At 38.5% G+C, this 19,498-nt stretch overlaps 2 protein-coding genes across 4 annotated transcripts in view; one reads left to right on the top strand and one right to left on the bottom strand.

Annotated features, from left to right (window-relative positions):
• The window catches only part of ppp3r1b (protein phosphatase 3 (formerly 2B), regulatory s1ubunit B, alpha isoform, b), a 30,012-nt gene that overhangs the window by 5,112 nt on the left and 5,402 nt on the right, over positions 1-19,498 (bottom strand). The window contains exon 2 of the mRNA XM_053336800.1: positions 17,271-17,310. Within this exon, the coding sequence (XP_053192775.1) occupies positions 17,271-17,310 (40 nt within the window). The remainder of the gene's footprint in view (positions 1-17,270; positions 17,311-19,498) is intronic.
• Positions 2,010-3,658, top strand: LOC128376702 (E3 ubiquitin-protein ligase TRIM39-like). 3 transcript variants are annotated; one of them, XM_053336496.1, is made up of 2 exons: positions 2,013-2,239; positions 2,276-3,658. In XM_053336496.1, exons 1-2 carry the CDS (start codon positions 2,013-2,015, stop codon positions 3,651-3,653), a joined length of 1,605 nt encoding a protein of 534 aa, XP_053192471.1. In that variant the 3' UTR covers positions 3,654-3,658. The 3 variants fall into 3 exon arrangements, with proteins under 3 accessions (XP_053192490.1, XP_053192471.1, XP_053192481.1); XM_053336506.1 differs by having other exon boundaries at positions 2,013-2,684; positions 2,808-3,658; XM_053336515.1 differs by having other exon boundaries at positions 2,010-3,658.

Here is a 19,498-nt window from a genome sequence, read left to right as displayed (position 1 = left end):
GTGTTATATTATTAACACCAGGTAGAAGCACACCTGAGACTTTTACTCAACACTGTATTACAGGTTTTATCACTATATGACAATTAAGGCTACAAGAAATTAATAATAAACTTTTTGTCTCACTGAAAGTTAAATAAAAAACTAGTTAAAGCACAAAATGACCTCTTCTGATGTCTTGTTTTGTCTGACCAACAGTCCAAAAGCCAAAAATATTCAATTTACTATGATGTGAACCAAACAAAAGGAACAAATTCTCCCATTTTAAAACCTGGAACCATTTATGCTTCAACAGCAACTTAAACGTGTAATTGATCATCAAAGTAACTGACACCTTTTCTACTTTGAATTGACCAATCAATTATTTGTTGCATATCTACTAAAAGTAATTAGTTCTATATTATTATCAGTATTTTTATATTTAAGTCTGTATCATGGACTATTCCTCCATCTATATTACAATATTGTATTGTATTAATACTGTAATGCACAACAGGAATTCAATTTGCATGAGAGCAGCTAGACTTCTTCAGTTAGGAAATGAAATTTGAATGAAGAAAAGATGAAAAAGTATTTTGCATGAGAGGGAAATGTCTTCAAGTATCTCAAAGTATATTTAATCTTGACTTGTTAATTAACACCTATAGACATGTTACTCTTCTCTTGCCTGGTAACAACAGCACCACCTATTTGACCGTGGTATTACACAGAATTCCTGAAAACCAGGAGGAGGAGCACTGGTAAGATTGGACAGACCGCTTCAACATCACTCTGCAGAAACGAAACTTAACATTAATCAGAGGACAGCAGAGGTGCAGTCGAGTCTCTCCACTTCTGTCCAAATATAAATTAAACTGAGTTCATCAAGTCTTTCTCAACAACACAGCAGAGTCTCTGCCAAACACTGGTGAGTACAACTGATCATATTTAATGTTTCAACAACCAGCTTTAACACAGGAGACAGGAAGTTCATCTCTTTTCATTTCATACTGACACTTGTGAGATTGTTTACAGTATAACTGCAGCTGCTTTTACAGACTCAGTAAAAAACACTTTAAGTGTTTTTAAGTCTCTGTCAGTTCTCAGGACTTTTGTAAAGTGGAACTGAACCTCTGTGGTTTGGAGTTTAGCTTCACTGCTATTTCCTGATCTTTGACTATTTACTGATCACTTCACTTCCTGTAGCTGTTTCACATTAAAGGCTTTCATTAGTGAACCAGCAGGACACTTTTATTGTGAAGCAGTTACAGGAAATAAAACATGTTTTGTCACCAAGTTAGCTAAAGCTTTGTTAGCAGTGAGATTCTTCAATAATAATTCTTCTCTACAACAAGATATGAACATATTCTGTGATATTTTATCATTAGATTTGGACTTGCCAGCACTAAATAAAAGGTTATAGTTGCTCACAACATTTTATATTCAAAATTCCGCCTAATATCCTACACCATACTTAAAGTCTGTGTAAAATCAATTCATTGACTTACTTCTAAACATATTATACATGTTGGAAAATGGTTACAGAAAACATGTGAACAGGCTGATAACTATGCAGTACTGAATTATGGAGATAGTCTTAAACTGTTTCTCAGCCTGTCATTTTTCCTGATTTTCTGAGAATGCAAAAAAGGGGTACACTATTAACTACTACAGTCTACAGTTAGCCACCAAGCTAGCCGCCGAGTTAGCAGCAGAAAGCTCTCAGACGTAGCGTCCATGTTTCTGGAAGAGGTGGTGACTTTGATTGACAGGTGACACTTGGTAGGGGGCGGGGCTTAAGCAGACTCAGCGGGAACACCCACAGCGTTTGGGAGCAGAGACAGAGGCTGGTTTTTATACAACTTTGAAGCCTGATTTCATATATTTGGCGATTTTTTTAGTCATTCAAATTTGGCAGGGTGGTTAACAACACACTTTTCTGTGGTATGTCAAACTCAGAACATTTACACTTACATTTCCAACAAAATAGTGAAAACAAGAATGTGTTTTTTTTCTTTCACTCTACATGTGTAGATATGTCTGCTGCCAGCTGTCTGAGATCTGAAGATCAGTTTCTGTGCTCCATCTGTCTGGATGTGTTCACTGATCCAGTCACCACACCATGTGGACACAACTTCTGCAAAAACTGCATCAATGAACACTGGAACAGTAATGACCAGTACCTGTGTCCAATGTGTAACAAGGTTTTCAACACAAGACCTGAACTTCACATCAACACTTTCATCTCTGAGATGGTTTCTCAGTTCAGACAGGAATCTCAACAGAAAGCCAGCAGCAGCAGCTCAGAGCAACAAGCTGCCAAACCAGGAGAAGTTCCCTGTGACGTCTGTACTGGAACCAAACTGAAGGCCCTGAAGTCCTGTCTGGTGTGTCTGACCTCCTACTGTGAGACTCACCTGGAGCCTCATCTGACAAAGTCAGTCCTGAAAAGGCATCAGCTGATCGACCCTGTGGAGAACCTGGAAGACAGGATGTGTATGAAGCACGATAAACTTCTGGAGCTGTTCTGTAAGACCGACCAGACATGTGTCTGCGTGCTCTGCTCTGTTTTAGACCACAAGACACATGAGTTTGTTCCTCTGAAAGAAGAATATGAAGGAAAGAAGGCAGAGCTGGGGAAGACAGAGGCTGAAATTCAGGAGATGATCCAGAAGAGACGACTGAAGATTCAAGAGATCAAACACTCAGTTGACCTCAGTAAGAAAGCTGCAGACAGAGAGAAAGCAGAAGGTGTTCAGGTCTTCATCGCTCTGATGCAGTCTGTTGAGAGAGGTAAAAAAAACCTCATCAACTCAATCAATAAAAAGAAGAAAAAAATGGAGAAACAGGCTGAAGACTTCATCAAAGAGCTGGAACAGGAAATCTCTGAGCTGAAGAAGAGAAGCTCTGAGTTGGAGAAGCTCTCACACTCTGAAGACCACCTCCACCTCCTCCAAAACTTCCCGTCCCTGAAAGCTGCTCCACCCACCAAAGACTGGACAGAGGTCAGCGTCTGTCCATCATATGAGGGGACTGTGGTGATAGCTGTGGCTCAGCTGGAGGAAACGTGCAGTAAACAGAAGAAAAAGCTGATTGAGGCTGAGCTGAAGAGGGTCCAGCAGTATGCAGTGGATGTGACTCTTGATCCTGATACAGCACATCCTGCACTCATCCTGTCTGATGATGGTAAACAAGTAAATGATAGTGATGTGACGAAGAATCTCCCAGACAACCCAGAGAGATTTTCTAAATGTCCCTGTGTGTTAGGAAAGCAGAGTTTGTCTTCAGGCAGATTTTACTTTGAGGTTCAGGTTAAATGGAAGACTGACTGGGATTTAGGAGTGGCCAGAGAGTCAATCAACAGGAAGGGAGACATCACACTGAGCCCTGAGGATGGTTTCTGGACTATATGGTTGAGAAATGGAAATGAGTACAAAGCTGATAATAACCCTCCAGTCCGTCTCTCTCTGAAGTCTCGTCCTCAGAAGGTGGGGGTGTTTGTGGATTATGAGGAGGGTCTGGTCTCCTTTCATGACGTTGATGCTGCAGCTCTTATCTACTCCTTTACTGGCTGCTCCTTCACTGAGAAACTCTACCCATACTTTGGTCCTAGTCTTAATTATCGTGGTAAAAACTCAGCCCCTCTGATCATCTGTCCTGTCAATCAAACTGAATAATCACCTGTTTTATTTCACAAGATGATTCATTGTCATTGATGGGAAAAGACAAATATCTTATATTCATTCTTACATTTCTATAATCAGTTTGCAGCATTATGTTCAGTTTATTAGCGATTGTACTTTTATGCATTGTATTAGTATGTGTTAGAATAGCTAGCGTGACTATTTTATGACCGCAGTAGTGTTTAAAAAAATGTATGCATCATACTCTGCATTCCACGGATTTAGAGTTATTGTGTTCGTGCTTGGAGGAGGCCACAGCGCCCTTACTGGGGGTGCTGGGTACAAGGGAAGGCCAAGAAGCTAATACTTGCTGTTTGCTGCAGTAAATTTCCATCATATGTCATGAGAAGAGAATGTGAAGGTCGCAATGGTGGGGGAGACTCGACAGCAGAGAGGGCCTCCAGAGGGAAAACATACCACCACCTGGCGCACTGATAACACTTGTTGAGATGTATAAAACCACTCCTCAGAGAACTAATCTATGAGCATTCTCTGATCGCGGTTGGTAGCTGTGTATCTGTTGATTTGCTCCTTCTTGCAAGAATAAAAGCAACTTTGACTTTTGAACTTGGTTTCAGCCTCAGTCTTGTATTTGTATTTTCCCATCAGTCATATACAGGCGCAAATATTAACATTCAATGTGTCACGCTGTGCACTGTAAACTTTTTTAAGAATCAACAAGAACTCTGGGAGGTTTGGTTTATTATCGGCCATTTCAGCCATTTTCTGTTTGAATACTGATGAGATTGATTATGATGTAAAGAAATCTGTAAATATGTGATTGTAAAGAAACCAACAGTAAACTAAACTAGGTGTGTAGTTTTAATGTGATGCTTTAACAACATGACCTGAGTAAGCAGTGACTTGTTGAACACCAAATACTAAAAATAAAGCCTGGTTTACAGAGAAGCTGTGTTTGTGTTTCTGTTACAGTTCATTAACAATCACTAATGTTTTTACTGCTTTATAATAATATATACTTATTAGTCTACATATGTGTGTCATTGTGTTTAATTATTTCCTCTCTGTGCTCATTACTGTTTTTACTTAATTCACCTGTGATCTATAAATGTTTTGTATAGAAGTAAAATATCTGTTTCTTGGACTTCTTATTGTTGCACATTTACAAATATATTAAATAAGGTTTCTAAACATCATGCCTACAATGTTATAGTCAGTATTTCAATTAAAGTCATGCATCATCACATCGTCCTTTTGTGTCATTTTGATTCGGTCAGCCTGCACTTCTTCAGCTCAGCAGTATGAAAATGTTCCTCCATAAACAAAATCTCGAAATCTAGACCATAATGCACTTGGGCAGCCCCATATACTGAGACAAATATGATGAGGGTCACATGACAGACAGGAGGAGCTAAAATGCCAGGCTACTCCTCCCTCCAGGTCTTCATGCCACATCTCTAATACCTTAACATAATAATCTCTTTATCTAAAACTGTAAACTTTATGTTAAATTCAGGTACAATGGAGTGAAACACTGTCTGTCATAGAGACCTAACAGCCTTCTGCATGTCTGACCACCTTTACATCACTTCCTGTTGCACTGCAGTAATAACAACAAGCTTCTCTGTGAGCCGCTGACTGTTATGACAGAGAACGGCCACTAGATGGAGCACAACACAAAGGAACAATGAGCCCAAAGTTACTGTACTGCTGCCAAACACCAAACACTGTGAGTGAACACACGGTCATGTACAGGATAAACACTTGTGTTCACCAAGGAGACATTATTACTAAGAGACACAATTTCCTTTGTCTTTACTAGTTTCCAAATTAAATCAACTTGTTTCTGGAGCCACGTCTCATTATCTTAACTTCAGTCCAGTGATGTCATACTTTGTCTTGTTTCTAGATTTCTTGACAATCCCTAAAACTAATAACCTGCACAGGCAAAAAGTAGAACTACCTCACTTTTTTTGGTCCTCTTTTGAGAAATATAAGTCTTGAGAATAAAATATTAGACTAAATTAACAGATGATTAGTTGGATGTTTGTTCCACCTCTGGATTTTACAACAGTGTTTACAAAACTAACAACTATAATGTGAGATGATGAAAAGCAGCAAATTCTCATCTTTCAAAAGTTAGCACCAGCCAATCTTTGGTGTTTTTGACAAGGTTTGTAGAAGTTACAAGTGTGTTTGGAAATAACTAACTGTGGTTGTTTGAAGAAAAAACCTCAAACTTTGAAGGCACATTATTAATCTGACAATCATCTTCTCACATATCTGACTCCTCCTGCCTGTTAGGCGCAGAACAACCTTTGCTCCAGGATACTTCACAATAATGCTGTCATTCAGAGGGAGGGAAAAAAAACTCACAAACACAGCTTCAGTAAGAGGAGGAGCCACACTGGAAAGGGAGACAGCTCCAACGTCACTCTGAGGAAATGAATCTTAACATTAATCAGAGGACAGCAGAGCTGCAGTCGAGTCTCTCCACTTCTGTCCAAATATAAATGAAACTGAGTTCATCAAGTCTTTCTCAACAACACAGCAGAGTCTCTGCCAAACACTGGTGAGTACAACTGATCATATTTAATGTTTCAACAACCTGCTTTAACACAGGAGACAGGAAGTTCATCTCTTTTCATTTCATACTGACACTTGTGAGATTGTTTACAGTATAACTGCAGCTGCTTTTACAGACTCAGTAAAAAACACTTTAAGTGTTTTTAAGTCTCTGTCAGTTCTCAGGACTTTTGTAAAGTGGAACTGAACCTCTGTGGTTTGGAGTTTAGCTTCACTGCTATTTCCTGATCTTTGACTATTTACTGATCACTTCCTACAGACACATTCTGTTTCCTGTAGCTGTTTCACATTAAAAGCTTTTCACAGCAGGACACTTTTATTGTGAAGCAGCAACAGGAAATGAAATGTGTTTTGTCAACAAGTTAGCAAAAGCTTTGTTAGCAGTGAGATTCTTCAATAATAATTCTTCTCTACAACAAGATATGAACATATTCTGTGATATTTTATCATTAGATTTGGACTGGCCAGCACTAAATAAAAGGTTATAGTTGCTCACAACATTTTATATTCAACATTCCGCCTAATATCCTACACCATACTTAAAGTCTGTGTAAAATCAATTCATTGACTTACTTCTAAACATATTATACATGTTGGAAAATGGTTACAGAAAACATGTGACAAGGCTGATAACTATGCAGATAGAGCCTTAAACTGTTTCTCACCCTCTCTCAAAGTTAGCCGCCGAGTTAGCAGCAGAAAGCTCTCAGACCTAGCGTCCATGTTTCTGGTAGAGGTGGTGACTTTGATCAAGAGTACCTTGCTGCAGTAAAGATGGCCGACAAGAGCGCCACCATATATGCAATCCTTGCCGGAAGTCCCAAGCGGTAGTTAGTCAATCACGGCTCATTATATTGCCAATCCTTGAAGGAAGTGTCAGACGGAAGTTAATCACAGCTCCGAGCGAAAACAAAAATAAAAGCCTAAAAAACTCCACATACGCCGTTTCCACATAATTCTATGAACTTTGTTGCAGTTACATGTTCATCGTATTGCTATAATTGACTCCACAAGTTTATAGGCTACTGTAAGACTCAGAAGTTAGTTAGAAGCCTACACTAATCAAGTTATAATGTTAAGGTTTCATGGATTTAACTTTAATATCAACATTATGAATACAAATGTGAATATTATGTTTGTGTGGTGGTGGTGGTAGGGGGGTTCACTCTACACACACACACACACACACACGAACACACACTCACAATAGGACTGAATAATAACTACTAAGATTGAATAGAGTTCTCAGATTAAATAAAACGAGGATTAATCTTCTATGGTACGTTGGTTCTTAATGACTTGCCTGATTAAATAAGGGTAAAATAAATATAAATGGACAATTCATACACGCTATATTAAGCAATTCTGTTTTACTAATAAACAAAACAACGTTGAATTGCAGGATTAAATAAAGGTAAAACAAATGAGGGACAATTCATAGACGCTATGTTAAGCAATTTTAATTTGAAAAAAGAAGCCACTTCCGTCATGCCAGGGGCATTTCCGGAACACAAGAGGCAAAAAAAGAACCAACTTCCTTTTAATTTTTACCTTAATTATAATTTAGATTTTTTTTCTTTTTAATTTCATGGCTTTTCTGTTCCATCTGTTACTGTGTTAAACCTTTATTGAAATGCTGACATGTTTAGCTCAGTTTCAAAGTGTATTTTGTATTGAAATTTCTTCTGCTTGTAAGATTTGTAATACTAATTAAAAAAAAAAATTTAAATAAAAAAAAAAGAACCAACTTCCGGGAAAAACAACTTCCATCATGTCAGGGGCTTCTGCTGGATATATAATATTAATAATAATAATAATAATAATAATAGTAGTATTGCCTCTCATATGGACCATGGATGTATTATGATCGCCGAAAAAGCATTACATTACACGAAGAATAAAACTTCCGCTTGGGACTTCCGGCATGGATTAGATATATGGCGGCGCCCAAGTCAGCCATTTTAACTGCAGATGGGTCCCTCTCACTTTGATTGACAGGTAACACTTGGTACAGGGCGGAGTTTCAGTGGACTCGGTGGCCACGCCCACAGCGTTTGATAGCAGAGAAAGAGGCTGATTTTTACAAAACTTTGAAGCCTAATTTCATATATTTTTTTCATCATTCAAATTTGGCAGGGTGGTTAACAACACACTTTTCTGTGGTATGTGAAACTCAGAACACATATTTATTCTTACTTTACACAAACTTTATGTAACAGTAAACATAAATCTTACATTTCGAACAAAATAAAGAATGTGGGTTTTTTCTTTCACTCTACATGTGTAGATATGTCTGCTGCCAGCTGTCTGCTATCTGAAGATCAGTTTCTGTGCTCCATCTGTCTGGATGTGTTCACTGATCCAGTCAGCACACCATGTGGACACAACTTCTGCAAAAACTGCATCAATGAGCACTGGAACAGGAATGACCAGTACCTGTGTCCACTGTGTAAAAAGGTTTTCTACACAAGACCTGAACTTCATATCAATACTTTCATCTCTGAGGTTGTTTCCCAGTTCAGACAGGAAGCTCAACAGAAAGCCAGCAGCAGCAGCTCAGAGCAACAAGCTGCCAAACCAGGAGAAGTTCCCTGTGACGTCTGTACTGGAACCAAACTGAAGGCCCTGAAGTCCTGTCTGGTGTGTCTGACCTCCTACTGTGAGACTCACCTGGAGCCTCATTTGACAAAGTCAGGTCTGAAAAGACATCAGCTGATGGACCCTGTGGAGAACCTGGAAGACAGGATGTGTATGAAGCACGATAAACCTCTGGAGCTGTTCTGTAAGACCGACCAGACATGTGTCTGCATGCTCTGCTCTGTTTTAGACCACAAGACACATGATGTTGTTCCTCTGAAAGAAGAATATGAAGGAAAGAAGGCAGAGCTGGGGAAGACAGAGGCTGACATTCAGGAGATGATCCAGAAGAGACGACTGAAGATTGAAGAGATCAAACACTCAGTTGACCTCAGTAAAGAAGCTGCAGACAGAGAGACAGCAGAAGGTGTTCAGGTCTTCACCGCTCTGAAGGAGTCTGTTGAGAGAAGCCTGAATGAGCTCATTGAGACGATTGAAGAGAAGCAAAGAACAACAGAGAAACAGGCTGAAGACTTCATCAAAGAGCTGGAACAGGAAATCTCTGAGCTGAAGAAGAGAAGCTCTGAGGTGGAGAAGCTCTCACACTCTGAAGACCACCTCCACCTCCTCCAAAACTTCCTGTCCCTGAAAGCTGCTCCACCCACCAAAGACTGGACAGAGGTCAGTGTCCGTCCATCATCATATGAGGGGACTGTGGTGAAAGCTGTGGCTCAGCTGGAGGAGACGCTCAGTAAACAGATGAAGAAGCTGATTGAAGCTGAGCTGAAGAGGATCCAGCAGTATGCAGTGGATGTGACTCTTGATCCTGATACAGCAAATACATGGCTCATCCTGTCTGATGATCGGAAACAAGTAAACTGTGGTGATGTGTGGAAGAAACTCCCAAACAATCCAGAGAGATTTTATCCTTCTGTTAGTGTGTTAGGAAAGCAGAGTTTGTCTTCAGGCAGATTTTACTTTGAGGTTCAGGTTAAAGAGAAGACTGACTGGGCTTTAGGAGTGGCCAGAGAGTCGATCAACAGGAAGGGACTAATAAATCTGATTCCTCAGAATGGTTCTGGACTATTTGTTTGAGAAATAGAGATGAATACAGTGCTTGTAATAACCATCTAGTCCGTCTCTCTCTGAAGTCTCAGCTTCAGAAGGTGGGGGTGTTTGTGGATTATGAGGAGGGTCTGGTCTCCTTTTATGACGTAGATGCTGCAGCTCTTATCTACTCCTTTACTGGCTGCTCCTTCACTGAGAAACTCTACCCATACTTCAGTCCTAATCCTAATGATGGTGGTAAAAACTCCGCCCCTCTGATCATCTGTCCTGTCAATCAAACTGAGTACCGTAAATTCCGGACTATAAGCCGCTACTTTTTTCCCACACTTTGAACACTGCGGCTTTTACTACGGTGCGCCTTATGCATGTTTTTTTTTTCTCGTGGCGCTCAAAACATTTTGCATTGTAACAGTAGGCCAATAAAATTGATGAGTAGTTCACAGAGATCCAATGAAATTGTGTGATAAATCAAGCGCGCTTTATTATTGTAAATCAGTCATTTGTACTGACGCTCATCAACATGAAAAATACTCGAAGAAAAGCATATGATGCGGCTGTTACGTACTTTATTATTTTTTCACTTTGCTTCATGTTTGATACACGTTGTCGTCCGACTCGTTCATAGGAGAGAACGGGAGAGTTCGCTCAGTAGTTTCCAATACAAGATCTAGGCTATAATGACAGGTGAGAACGAGGTAGATTACTCCAGTAAAAGTAAGACTTAGTTTTATGACTTAGAAGTCGCCAAATGACTTACTTCAACGAATTTTGTTAGTTTATATAATGCAGATTAGTAAAATATTACTTTTATGAGGGTCACAGTCACAGACTGTATAAACTTAGCGTTTCATAATTGTGGTAGCAGCGGTGCAGCAGATGTAATGAAGCGACACGGTGGATGTAAACTAATATTAAGCCTATAGCCTATTCATTATAATGTCCATGGACATAAATTGATTTATTTTGCCTAATAATGACAAAATAATACACAAAAAATGGTCGGAATGGGAACCCATATGCATAATGTCGCCTCGTTGCATTTAGTGTTGCTTGAAATGACCAGGGCATCATCGATTTCCCGGGATTCCCTGGAAAATTGCCTCCCTCAAGCAGGGTTCACTTGCACTCACACTAGCCAAATAATCCGGACTTTAGGGGGCAAACGTGCACGGTACGATTGCCTAGTGCGCCCTAAATGTGTGTAGTGAGAGGGGGGGGTTGCGTGATGGCTGCCAGGCATCGCCGATCAGACCAACCCTAGCTAATATCTCATATTACAACGTGGGACACCTGCGGCTTAAAATCCGGTGCGGCTTGTACAAGTACAAAATTGATTTTCTTTCTAAAATTAGAGCATGCGGCTTTTAATCAGGTGCACTCTGTAGTCCGGAATTTACGGTAATTACCTGTTTTATTTCACAAGATGATTCATTGTCATTTACAGGCGCAAATATTAACATCCAATGTGTCACGCTGTGCACTGTAAACTTTTTTTAAGAATCAACAAGAACTCTGGGAGGTTTGGTTTATTATCGGCCATTTCAGCCATTTTCTGTTTGAATACTGATGAGATTGATAATGATTTAAAGAAATCTGTAAATATGTGATTGTAAAGAAACCAACAGTAAACTAAACTAGTTGTGTAGTTTTAATGTGATGCTTTAACAACATGACCTGAGTAAGCAGTGACTTGTTGAACACCAAACACTAAAAATAAAGCCTGGTTTACAGAGAAGCTGTGTTTGTGTTTCTGTTACAGTTCATTAACAATCACTAATGTTTTTACTGCTTTATTTAATATACACTTATTAGTCTACATATGTGTGTAATCATGTTTAATTATTTCCTCTCTGTGCTCATTACTGCTTTTACTTAATTCACCTGTGATCAATAAATATTTTGCATAGAAGTTAAATATTTGTTTCTTGGACTTCTTATTGTTGCACATTTACAAATATATTAAATAAGGTTTCTAAACATCATGGCTATAATGTTATAGTCAGTATTTCAATTAAAGTCATGCATCATCACATCGTCCTTTTGTGTCATTTTGATTCGGTCAGCCTGCACTTTTTCAGCTCAGCAGTATGAAAATGTTCCCCCATAAACAAAATCTCGAAATCTAGACCATAATGCACTTGGGCAGCCCCACATGGGTCAGACACTGTGCTTGAGACAACTGAGACAAATATGATGAGGATCAAATGACAGACAGGAGCAGCTAAAATGCCAGGCTACTCCTCCCTCCAGGTCTTCATGTCACATCTCTAATACCTTAACATAATAATCTCTTTATTTAAAACTGTAAACTTTATGTTAAATTCAGGTACAATGGAGTGAAACACTGTCTGTCATAGAGGCCTAACAGCCTTCTGCATGTCTGACCACCTTTACATCACTTCCTGTTGCACTGCAGCAACAATAACAAGCTTCTCTGTGAGCTGCTGACTGTTATGACACAGAACGGCCACTAGATGGAGCACAACACAAAGGAACAATGAGCCCAAAGTTACTGTACTGCTGCCAAACACCAAACACTGCTGATACATGAGAGTGAACACACTGTCTGTCATGTATTTCCTTCATCTTTAACAGTTGCCAAAAATAAATGAAGTTGTTTCAAGAATTTTCTGGAGCAATTATCTTAACTTCAGTCCAATGATGTCATACTCTGTCTCTGTTACAGTTCATCTTTACGGCTTGTCTCTACTATATTATTATTATTATTCTGTAGCTTTGTATCATCATGTCTAATTATTTCCTGTCTGTACTTTACTTAATTGACTAAGTTAATTGATCTGTTGAGAGGTTGGTTGTATTTCAGTTCCTGTCAGTAATGCACTCATTGAACATGATTCAGTCTTTGTTGTTTTTGCAGTAATAACATTGGGAGATGCTCATTTGTACTCATTTATTTCCTCCACCGCAGTAAAACATGTTACATGAGTCTTCAGAAACTCCTGTAGGTTAAACTGAAATACTAAAAATGCATCTACTGTACAATCATCACTCTCTGTTGGACTCGGTGTTAAACTGGAACTCTCTCATTTTAAAATAAATATCCGATGTTCTCATGTCCTCAAATATGAGATGATTCAAATGCAACTCCTTTTAGATTTAGGTTTAAGGCTACAACTAATGATTATTTTTAATTATTGATTAGGGCAAGACAACATATTGGTATTATATCGATATCGTGATATGAGACTAAATATCGTCTTTTAGATTTAGGATATCGTTAAATATATAATTTTCTGAACTTACCAGACTGTTCTAGCTGTTCTGTTCTGTTATTGACACTTTGTCATTATATCTACATTACTGACGATTATTTATCAAACATTTCATAGTGTAAATATTGTGTTAAAGCATCGACAGTCATCTCTACAATATTGTACAATATCGATATTGAGGTATTTGGTCTAAAATATTGAGATATTTGATTTTGTCCATATTGCCCAGCTCTATTATTGATTATTCAGTGATTTTCTCTTTTTAATCAATTATTTGTTTGGTGTTCCTCCAAAAATGTGAAAAATATGAACCAAGCCTAAGATGACATCCTTAAATATCTTGTTTTTTCCTGGCTAACAGTCCACAACCCAAATATATTCAGTACACTGCTGTCAAATACTAAAGAAACCAGAATATATTCACATTTAAGAAGTGGGAATCAGAGAATTATTATCATTTTCTTCTTCTTTATAGCTGGCAATGAATTAACTAATGGGTAACTAATTGACTCAAATTCTCCAAAATGATCTTGACTCTGGGCAGCCTCAAAAGTACAAGTAAATATATTATAGTAAAAAAACTGGTTTACCATCTTAACCAAAGTCAGACAAGCTCAATACAACCTTTCATTTAATTTAATAGTCCATCCATTACATTAATTGTTTGGTCTATAAAACATCAGGAAATGCAGAGAGAAATCACCAATGGTTTTGTTTATCTGAACAACCGTTAAATACAAAAATATCTACTATAATATTAACTATAATAGTCTACTGTAGTACCAACTGTAATACAAAGAAATGCTCTCAGCTCTCTAGTTTCTGGCTGAAGTGGTTTTAACTCCCATAAACACTCTCTTTCCACCGATGGTAAATACAAAAAAACTGGTAAATATATTATAGTAAAATATAGGTTTGCCATCTTAACCAAAGTCAGACAAGCTCAATACAACCTTTCATTTCATTTAATAGTGCATCCATTACATAAATAGCTCAAAATCACGTGAAGCTTCTATGGAAAGCAGTAGAGCTTCAGCCAAAATGGTCAAGATGAGCATAAAAAGCACGGTGCTCCATTACGTTGCTGGTTTTGTGAAAGTACCCAGCGAGGGTCCTCTTGACAGGAGAGCCTCCTCCCTTTAATTTACTGCCTGGGAAACACAACCCTGCTGCTCAGACTGCAGCTGACTCCACAGGAGGTAGAAACCCACATTAAACCTGACTGATTTACATGTTTGAAGTGCCGAGGTCAAACTGCTTCTCATCTTAATGTTTTGACTGTAAATACTAAATCAAAAGAGTCAATAGGTTTAGACATTTATGAACATTCACTGCTGAGTTTCATGATTCAGAAATGTGAAGTTACTCATCATTTTTGAGAGAAAATCTGCAACTAACAAATATCTTTTATTGATTAATCTCCATTAATTGTTTGGTCTATAAAACATCAGGTAATGCAGAGAGAAGTCACCAATGGTTTTATTTATCTGAACAACCGTTAAATACAAAAATATCTACTATAGTATTAACTATAAAAATCTACTGTAATACAAGCTCTCTAGTTTCCAGCTGAAGCGGCTTTAACTCCTATAAAGAAGTTCATCAGTTCAACGAGGAAATATACTACAGTCCAGAATCCAAATACGATTATATAAGTTCACGGGTACGGGCAAAAATGAAATAAATGCAATTGAAAATCCAAAAGTCAAAAATGAAAATGATTTGCATACTTTTGAACAGTCATTATAAAATGTATTGTTAAGTTTGTGTGAGACAAAGTGCTGCGATATCTGCGACTGTGATGCCTGTATCTGCACAAGAAACAAAGATACTTTAGTAAATAAGGGTGATTGTAAAAATAATAAAACCAATTTAATGAAATACTAACAAATTAAAACCTTAAGCAATTAAAACTTAGTTAATTGTGGTTCACAGGTCGGTTTCAGTAACCGACTGAGTCTGCAAAACTGGACCCATGCAAGACTCTGCTAAAGAGGACTGAACCCTGCAGCTCATGTCTATGCGTCTATACATAAACACACACACACACACACACATAAACACACACACACACACACACACACACACACACACACACACAGGTGAGGTTTACATCGGGCCGACATCTGAAGCAGACGTTCAGTGGCGACTTCTTGCACAAGGTAAGACCCCAAAGTCAACGGCAGTAATCTGAGACGCCAAGTTCACACAACAAGGTCAAGATTAGAAAACCCAAGATTTGATATCAGCTTTCCAGACTGCAAAGTTCATGAAAACGCTGAGCTGTTTTCTGGAAACCAAAACAGTCAGTGTGAAAGCAGAGCAGAGCTCATAAATCTGAACCAGTCCCCCCCCCCCCCCCCCCCCCTCCCCTCCTCGTTGAAACTCTCCCAGGTCTTTGACACCTTCGTTAACAGCTCGTTAGGAACCTACCGCACACTCAGCAAACTTACCAACACCAGCATCGGTTGAAGTGATTGAGGTGATCTTGAGCCAGAAGTTCAGCTTACACTCGAAAAAATCCTCAGAAAGTAGGTCCGGACATTACAGTCATTATTTTCTAATTAAGCGGCCGGCTTTCCTCTCCGGAGCCGAGGTCACAGCAAGGCGACAAACTAATTAAAACCGGGATATTGCTGTGACTAAAAATAAACGAGGCTCTCCCAGCAGCCCTGAAACTGACCTTTACAGAGCGACGAGGCATTTTTAGCCTCCGAGTGTCGGAGAGTCTGCAGGAGGAGGCGCAACATGTGGCGACGGTCGCATTCATCGCCCGCCACCATCATATCAGTTCGCCTCTGTCAGAAAGCCCAGACGGTGTGAACACGCCTGACTTTTCACCTGATGGATCACTAAGTGGCAGTGAAGCGCATCAAACCAGAACACTTGTTGAGGTCTGGTTATTTGGGGGTTAAGGGGAGTTTTTCCTGCTGCTCATTGGTGGGATGTTGGGTCCGTTTAAATAAAGAGTCCAGTCTAGACTTGCTGAAAACTGCCGTGAGACTCTTCTGTTGAGATTTGACACTATATAAATAAGACTGGCTTAGCTTATATTCTGCAACCCTAGTAACAAATAAGTGTTGGTAAGAAGATCAATTCATAAACTAGTTATAAAAGCAGCATCAGGTTTGTTAAAATGTACATTTAGTATTTTTGTTGGTTTTATATAATTTGAAATGACATTTGCACCATTTTTTACCAAAAGTAAGACTGAATGCTCCTGAAAATGTCAAATGGTATAACCACAAAAGAATGATCAATATCAAATCATTTTATCACCTACAGTGTATTTAAGAGGACTTAATTATATAGACTGTGAGCTGAACAACAACGTATTTTCAAACGAGATATAAGACGAGACAGAGGAGAGGAGAAGCTAACGTTAGCCTCTGCTGCTGTTTGTCATTTCTCGTTAGCGTTACTCTCTTAAAATTATCGAAACTGACCCTTTTTTACAACCTGGACCTTATTTCTAGCATAAAATACGATCATTTACTCACCCAGACAACTTTGGTGTCATGTGGAGTCGTTCTCCAGTGGAGCGCTGCGTATATCCGTATAATGCGAGTACACGGGGCACCGAAGCGAAGCCTCTATATAACACATTATCTGAAGCGTAGCCTCTATATAACACATTATCTGAAGCGCAGCCTCTATATAACACATTATCTGCCGCCAAACTAGTTCATTACACCAATATCAAGTTATGATATGTTAGTGCTATTCCCCTCCGAGCCCGTGGTGGCATGTTATCAACATCTCTGATCTGGATGATGTCATTTCAGATGATGTCAGTTGTCTGGGTGAGTAAATGATCGTATTTTATGCTAGAAATAAAGTCCAGGTTGTAAAAAAGGGTAATTATCCTTTAAATGGAGAAAAACTGAGAGGCTTTTTAAAGCTGTAAATCATGCAAATATATTCCAGTAGAGCCCCAGAATATAAATATAGAGATGGAGATGTGCAGAATAATGTGTCCTCTTTAAAAAAAAAAAAAAAAAAAGTACATTTCTGGATCTGTGTCAGTAGGAAAACTGAGGTAAAGAAAAGACGAAATACTGAAGAAGAAACCCAGCTAGCTCTACTTAGCCAATCAGTGCTGTCACTCAAAGATGTAAAATAGTGACTTAGAGACACTAATGTTGTGTGTTTTCCGTGTGATGAGATGATATTTATTGGTACTTACAGTGCGAGCACATGTCGAGGGCGTAACTGGCTTCATTTCCCTGAAAAAGACAAAAAGATGAAGACAATAAAAACCAACGTTCAACACTAAAAAGGAAAATGTTTTATGTGTTCTCAGTCTGAATGGGGTAACTGGGTTTTTGGCCCATCAGTTAATTACTGGTAGCCAGATTTACATCGCTGGGGTCTTATGAAAGTGCTTACAGGGTTTAAACCGGCTAATCAATCAATAAATCAATCAATCAATCAATCAGCTTTATTTATATAGCAGCTTTTATAAAGGTTAATGTAGTTCAAAGTGCTTTACAGTTGATAATAAAACAGAACGAGTGATAATATAAAGAAAAGGAACAATTTGAGGTCAATGCACTCGAGATGAGAAAAAAAAGGTAATAAATAAAAAGAGATTAAGAGAAAAAGTTTATTAAAGGTTGCGTACACTGAATAAAAAAAACTAGGTTAAAAAAAGATTAAAAAGATTAGATTAAAATAAGATTAAAAAGACAAAAGAAACAGACTGAAGTGACCCTGGCTGGTTAACCTTCACATGCTGCTCATATTCAGACTCTTCTTGTTTTAGACCCAAATTTCGGGACAACAACTCATTCGTCACTCACAGATAAAGAGCGAGATTAATCCTTAATGAAGCTTTCAGAGAGCAGAGAGAGAGGTTGTTTTTTTATAATTCAGCTGCACCCAAATGTGTTTAACCCTTACATACATGTTCAGGGTCCAATTTGACCCATTTTTTTAACATTTAAAAGCTGTAAAAACACTGTGCACATGTTCATTTTAGCCAGACTTTTCCTAATGTGACCCCAAATATAGAAAAATTGACATAAAATGCATCTTTTTTTTAAGTTTCCTGCAGCTGTTGCACATTTTTATATATGCAAATGACCCAAAAATCAGCATTTTTCCATGAGATTAATCAAAATAATGATTGTGAATGGGGGTAGAGACTAATTATGAGCCAGAATATAAATGTAATAGTATGTAAATGGTTAAAAAGTTGAAATATTTCCTTTTATTCAGCACATTATGGGTCATATTAGGAGAAGTCATCAGATTTCAGGGTAAAATCAGACAGTATTTAGATGTATTTACTGCTCTCACATGTAAAAATGGGGCAGAGTGAACCCAGAACAGTATGTGGGTTAATTTTGGCCTCTGATGCACTGAGAGAAATCTGCTCAATCACCTCAAACACAAACACAGAGTGAGTTGAACTCTTCATTAAAACATGAGAGCGACAGAATGATCTGGACTGTGCCAGAGCTGGAAACGAGGCCAACGTCTCGTCTCTCTGGGACTCGACTCAAACTGAAACAGGCTGCAGATTTTCTCCTCGACCGCCCTCCAACACTGAACCACCATCATATCTTTATATATCTTCATACCATCATCATCATCATCATCATCATCATCTGAACGCTGCTGGTTTCTGGCCTGTAATAAAGTGACTGACTATTTCATGCAGAGATATATTCTTTAGTCTTTATCCAACGTTTCTGCTGATCTTTGTAAACCTGATAGAGATCATATAAAAGGTTTATTCTTTATTTATAATCAATACAGCCAAACAGATATTGGTTTATCTCAGATATATTGGCATCAGTGTTTATATTGTCTGATATGTGCCTATCTTTAAAAAGATTTTGATCTTTTTTCTAATTCAAGCTTCATGAGTCAGTAGCAAATAAGTGTTGATTAGATGATCAGTTCATAAATCAGTTAGTTTAAAAAGCAGCATCAGGTTTGTTAAAATGTACATTTAGTATCTGGTCCTCTGAAATGAGGCCAACGCAGAAGTAACTTAGAGCTGCATTCTATCAAAAGGCCACCAGGGGGCGACCGTCTCTATACAAGTCAATGGAGAATTCACCAACTTCTCACTTGATTTCTAACCTCAGTAAACGTTTTCAAAATGTGTTTATGGTCTCAATCGCTAGTTTAAAGCCTTCTTCAATGCAGTATGATGTTCATTTGGGACATTTTGGCCTCCCTGATTTTATATGTGACGATAAAGCAGGGTATGCATTAGGGCGTGGCTACGTCCTGATTGACAGGTACATTATATAGATGGTGGTACAGTTTATTTAATAGCGCTTTGCCACTACAAAGTTCCAGCACTACTCGGCTCGACTCGACTCGACACGGTTCCAGGAACGACCTATTCCATTACAAAAAGGTACCTACTCAACGTGGGCACAAACACATAAACAATGG

The sequence above is a fragment of the Scomber japonicus genome, chromosome 2 (genome assembly GCF_027409825.1).
Source record: "Scomber japonicus isolate fScoJap1 chromosome 2, fScoJap1.pri, whole genome shotgun sequence".
NCBI classification, from domain to species: domain Eukaryota; kingdom Metazoa; phylum Chordata; class Actinopteri; order Scombriformes; family Scombridae; genus Scomber; species Scomber japonicus.
The sequence above is the reverse complement of the archived record's forward strand: the minus strand, read 5'-3'. Positions and strand labels throughout refer to the sequence as shown.

Bases quoted from the DNA above. Each gene is read 5' to 3' on its own strand.
- LOC128376702 (XM_053336515.1), top strand. From the start codon at position 2,013: ATGTCTGCTGCCAGCTGTCTGAGATCTGAAGATCAGTTTCTGTGCTCC.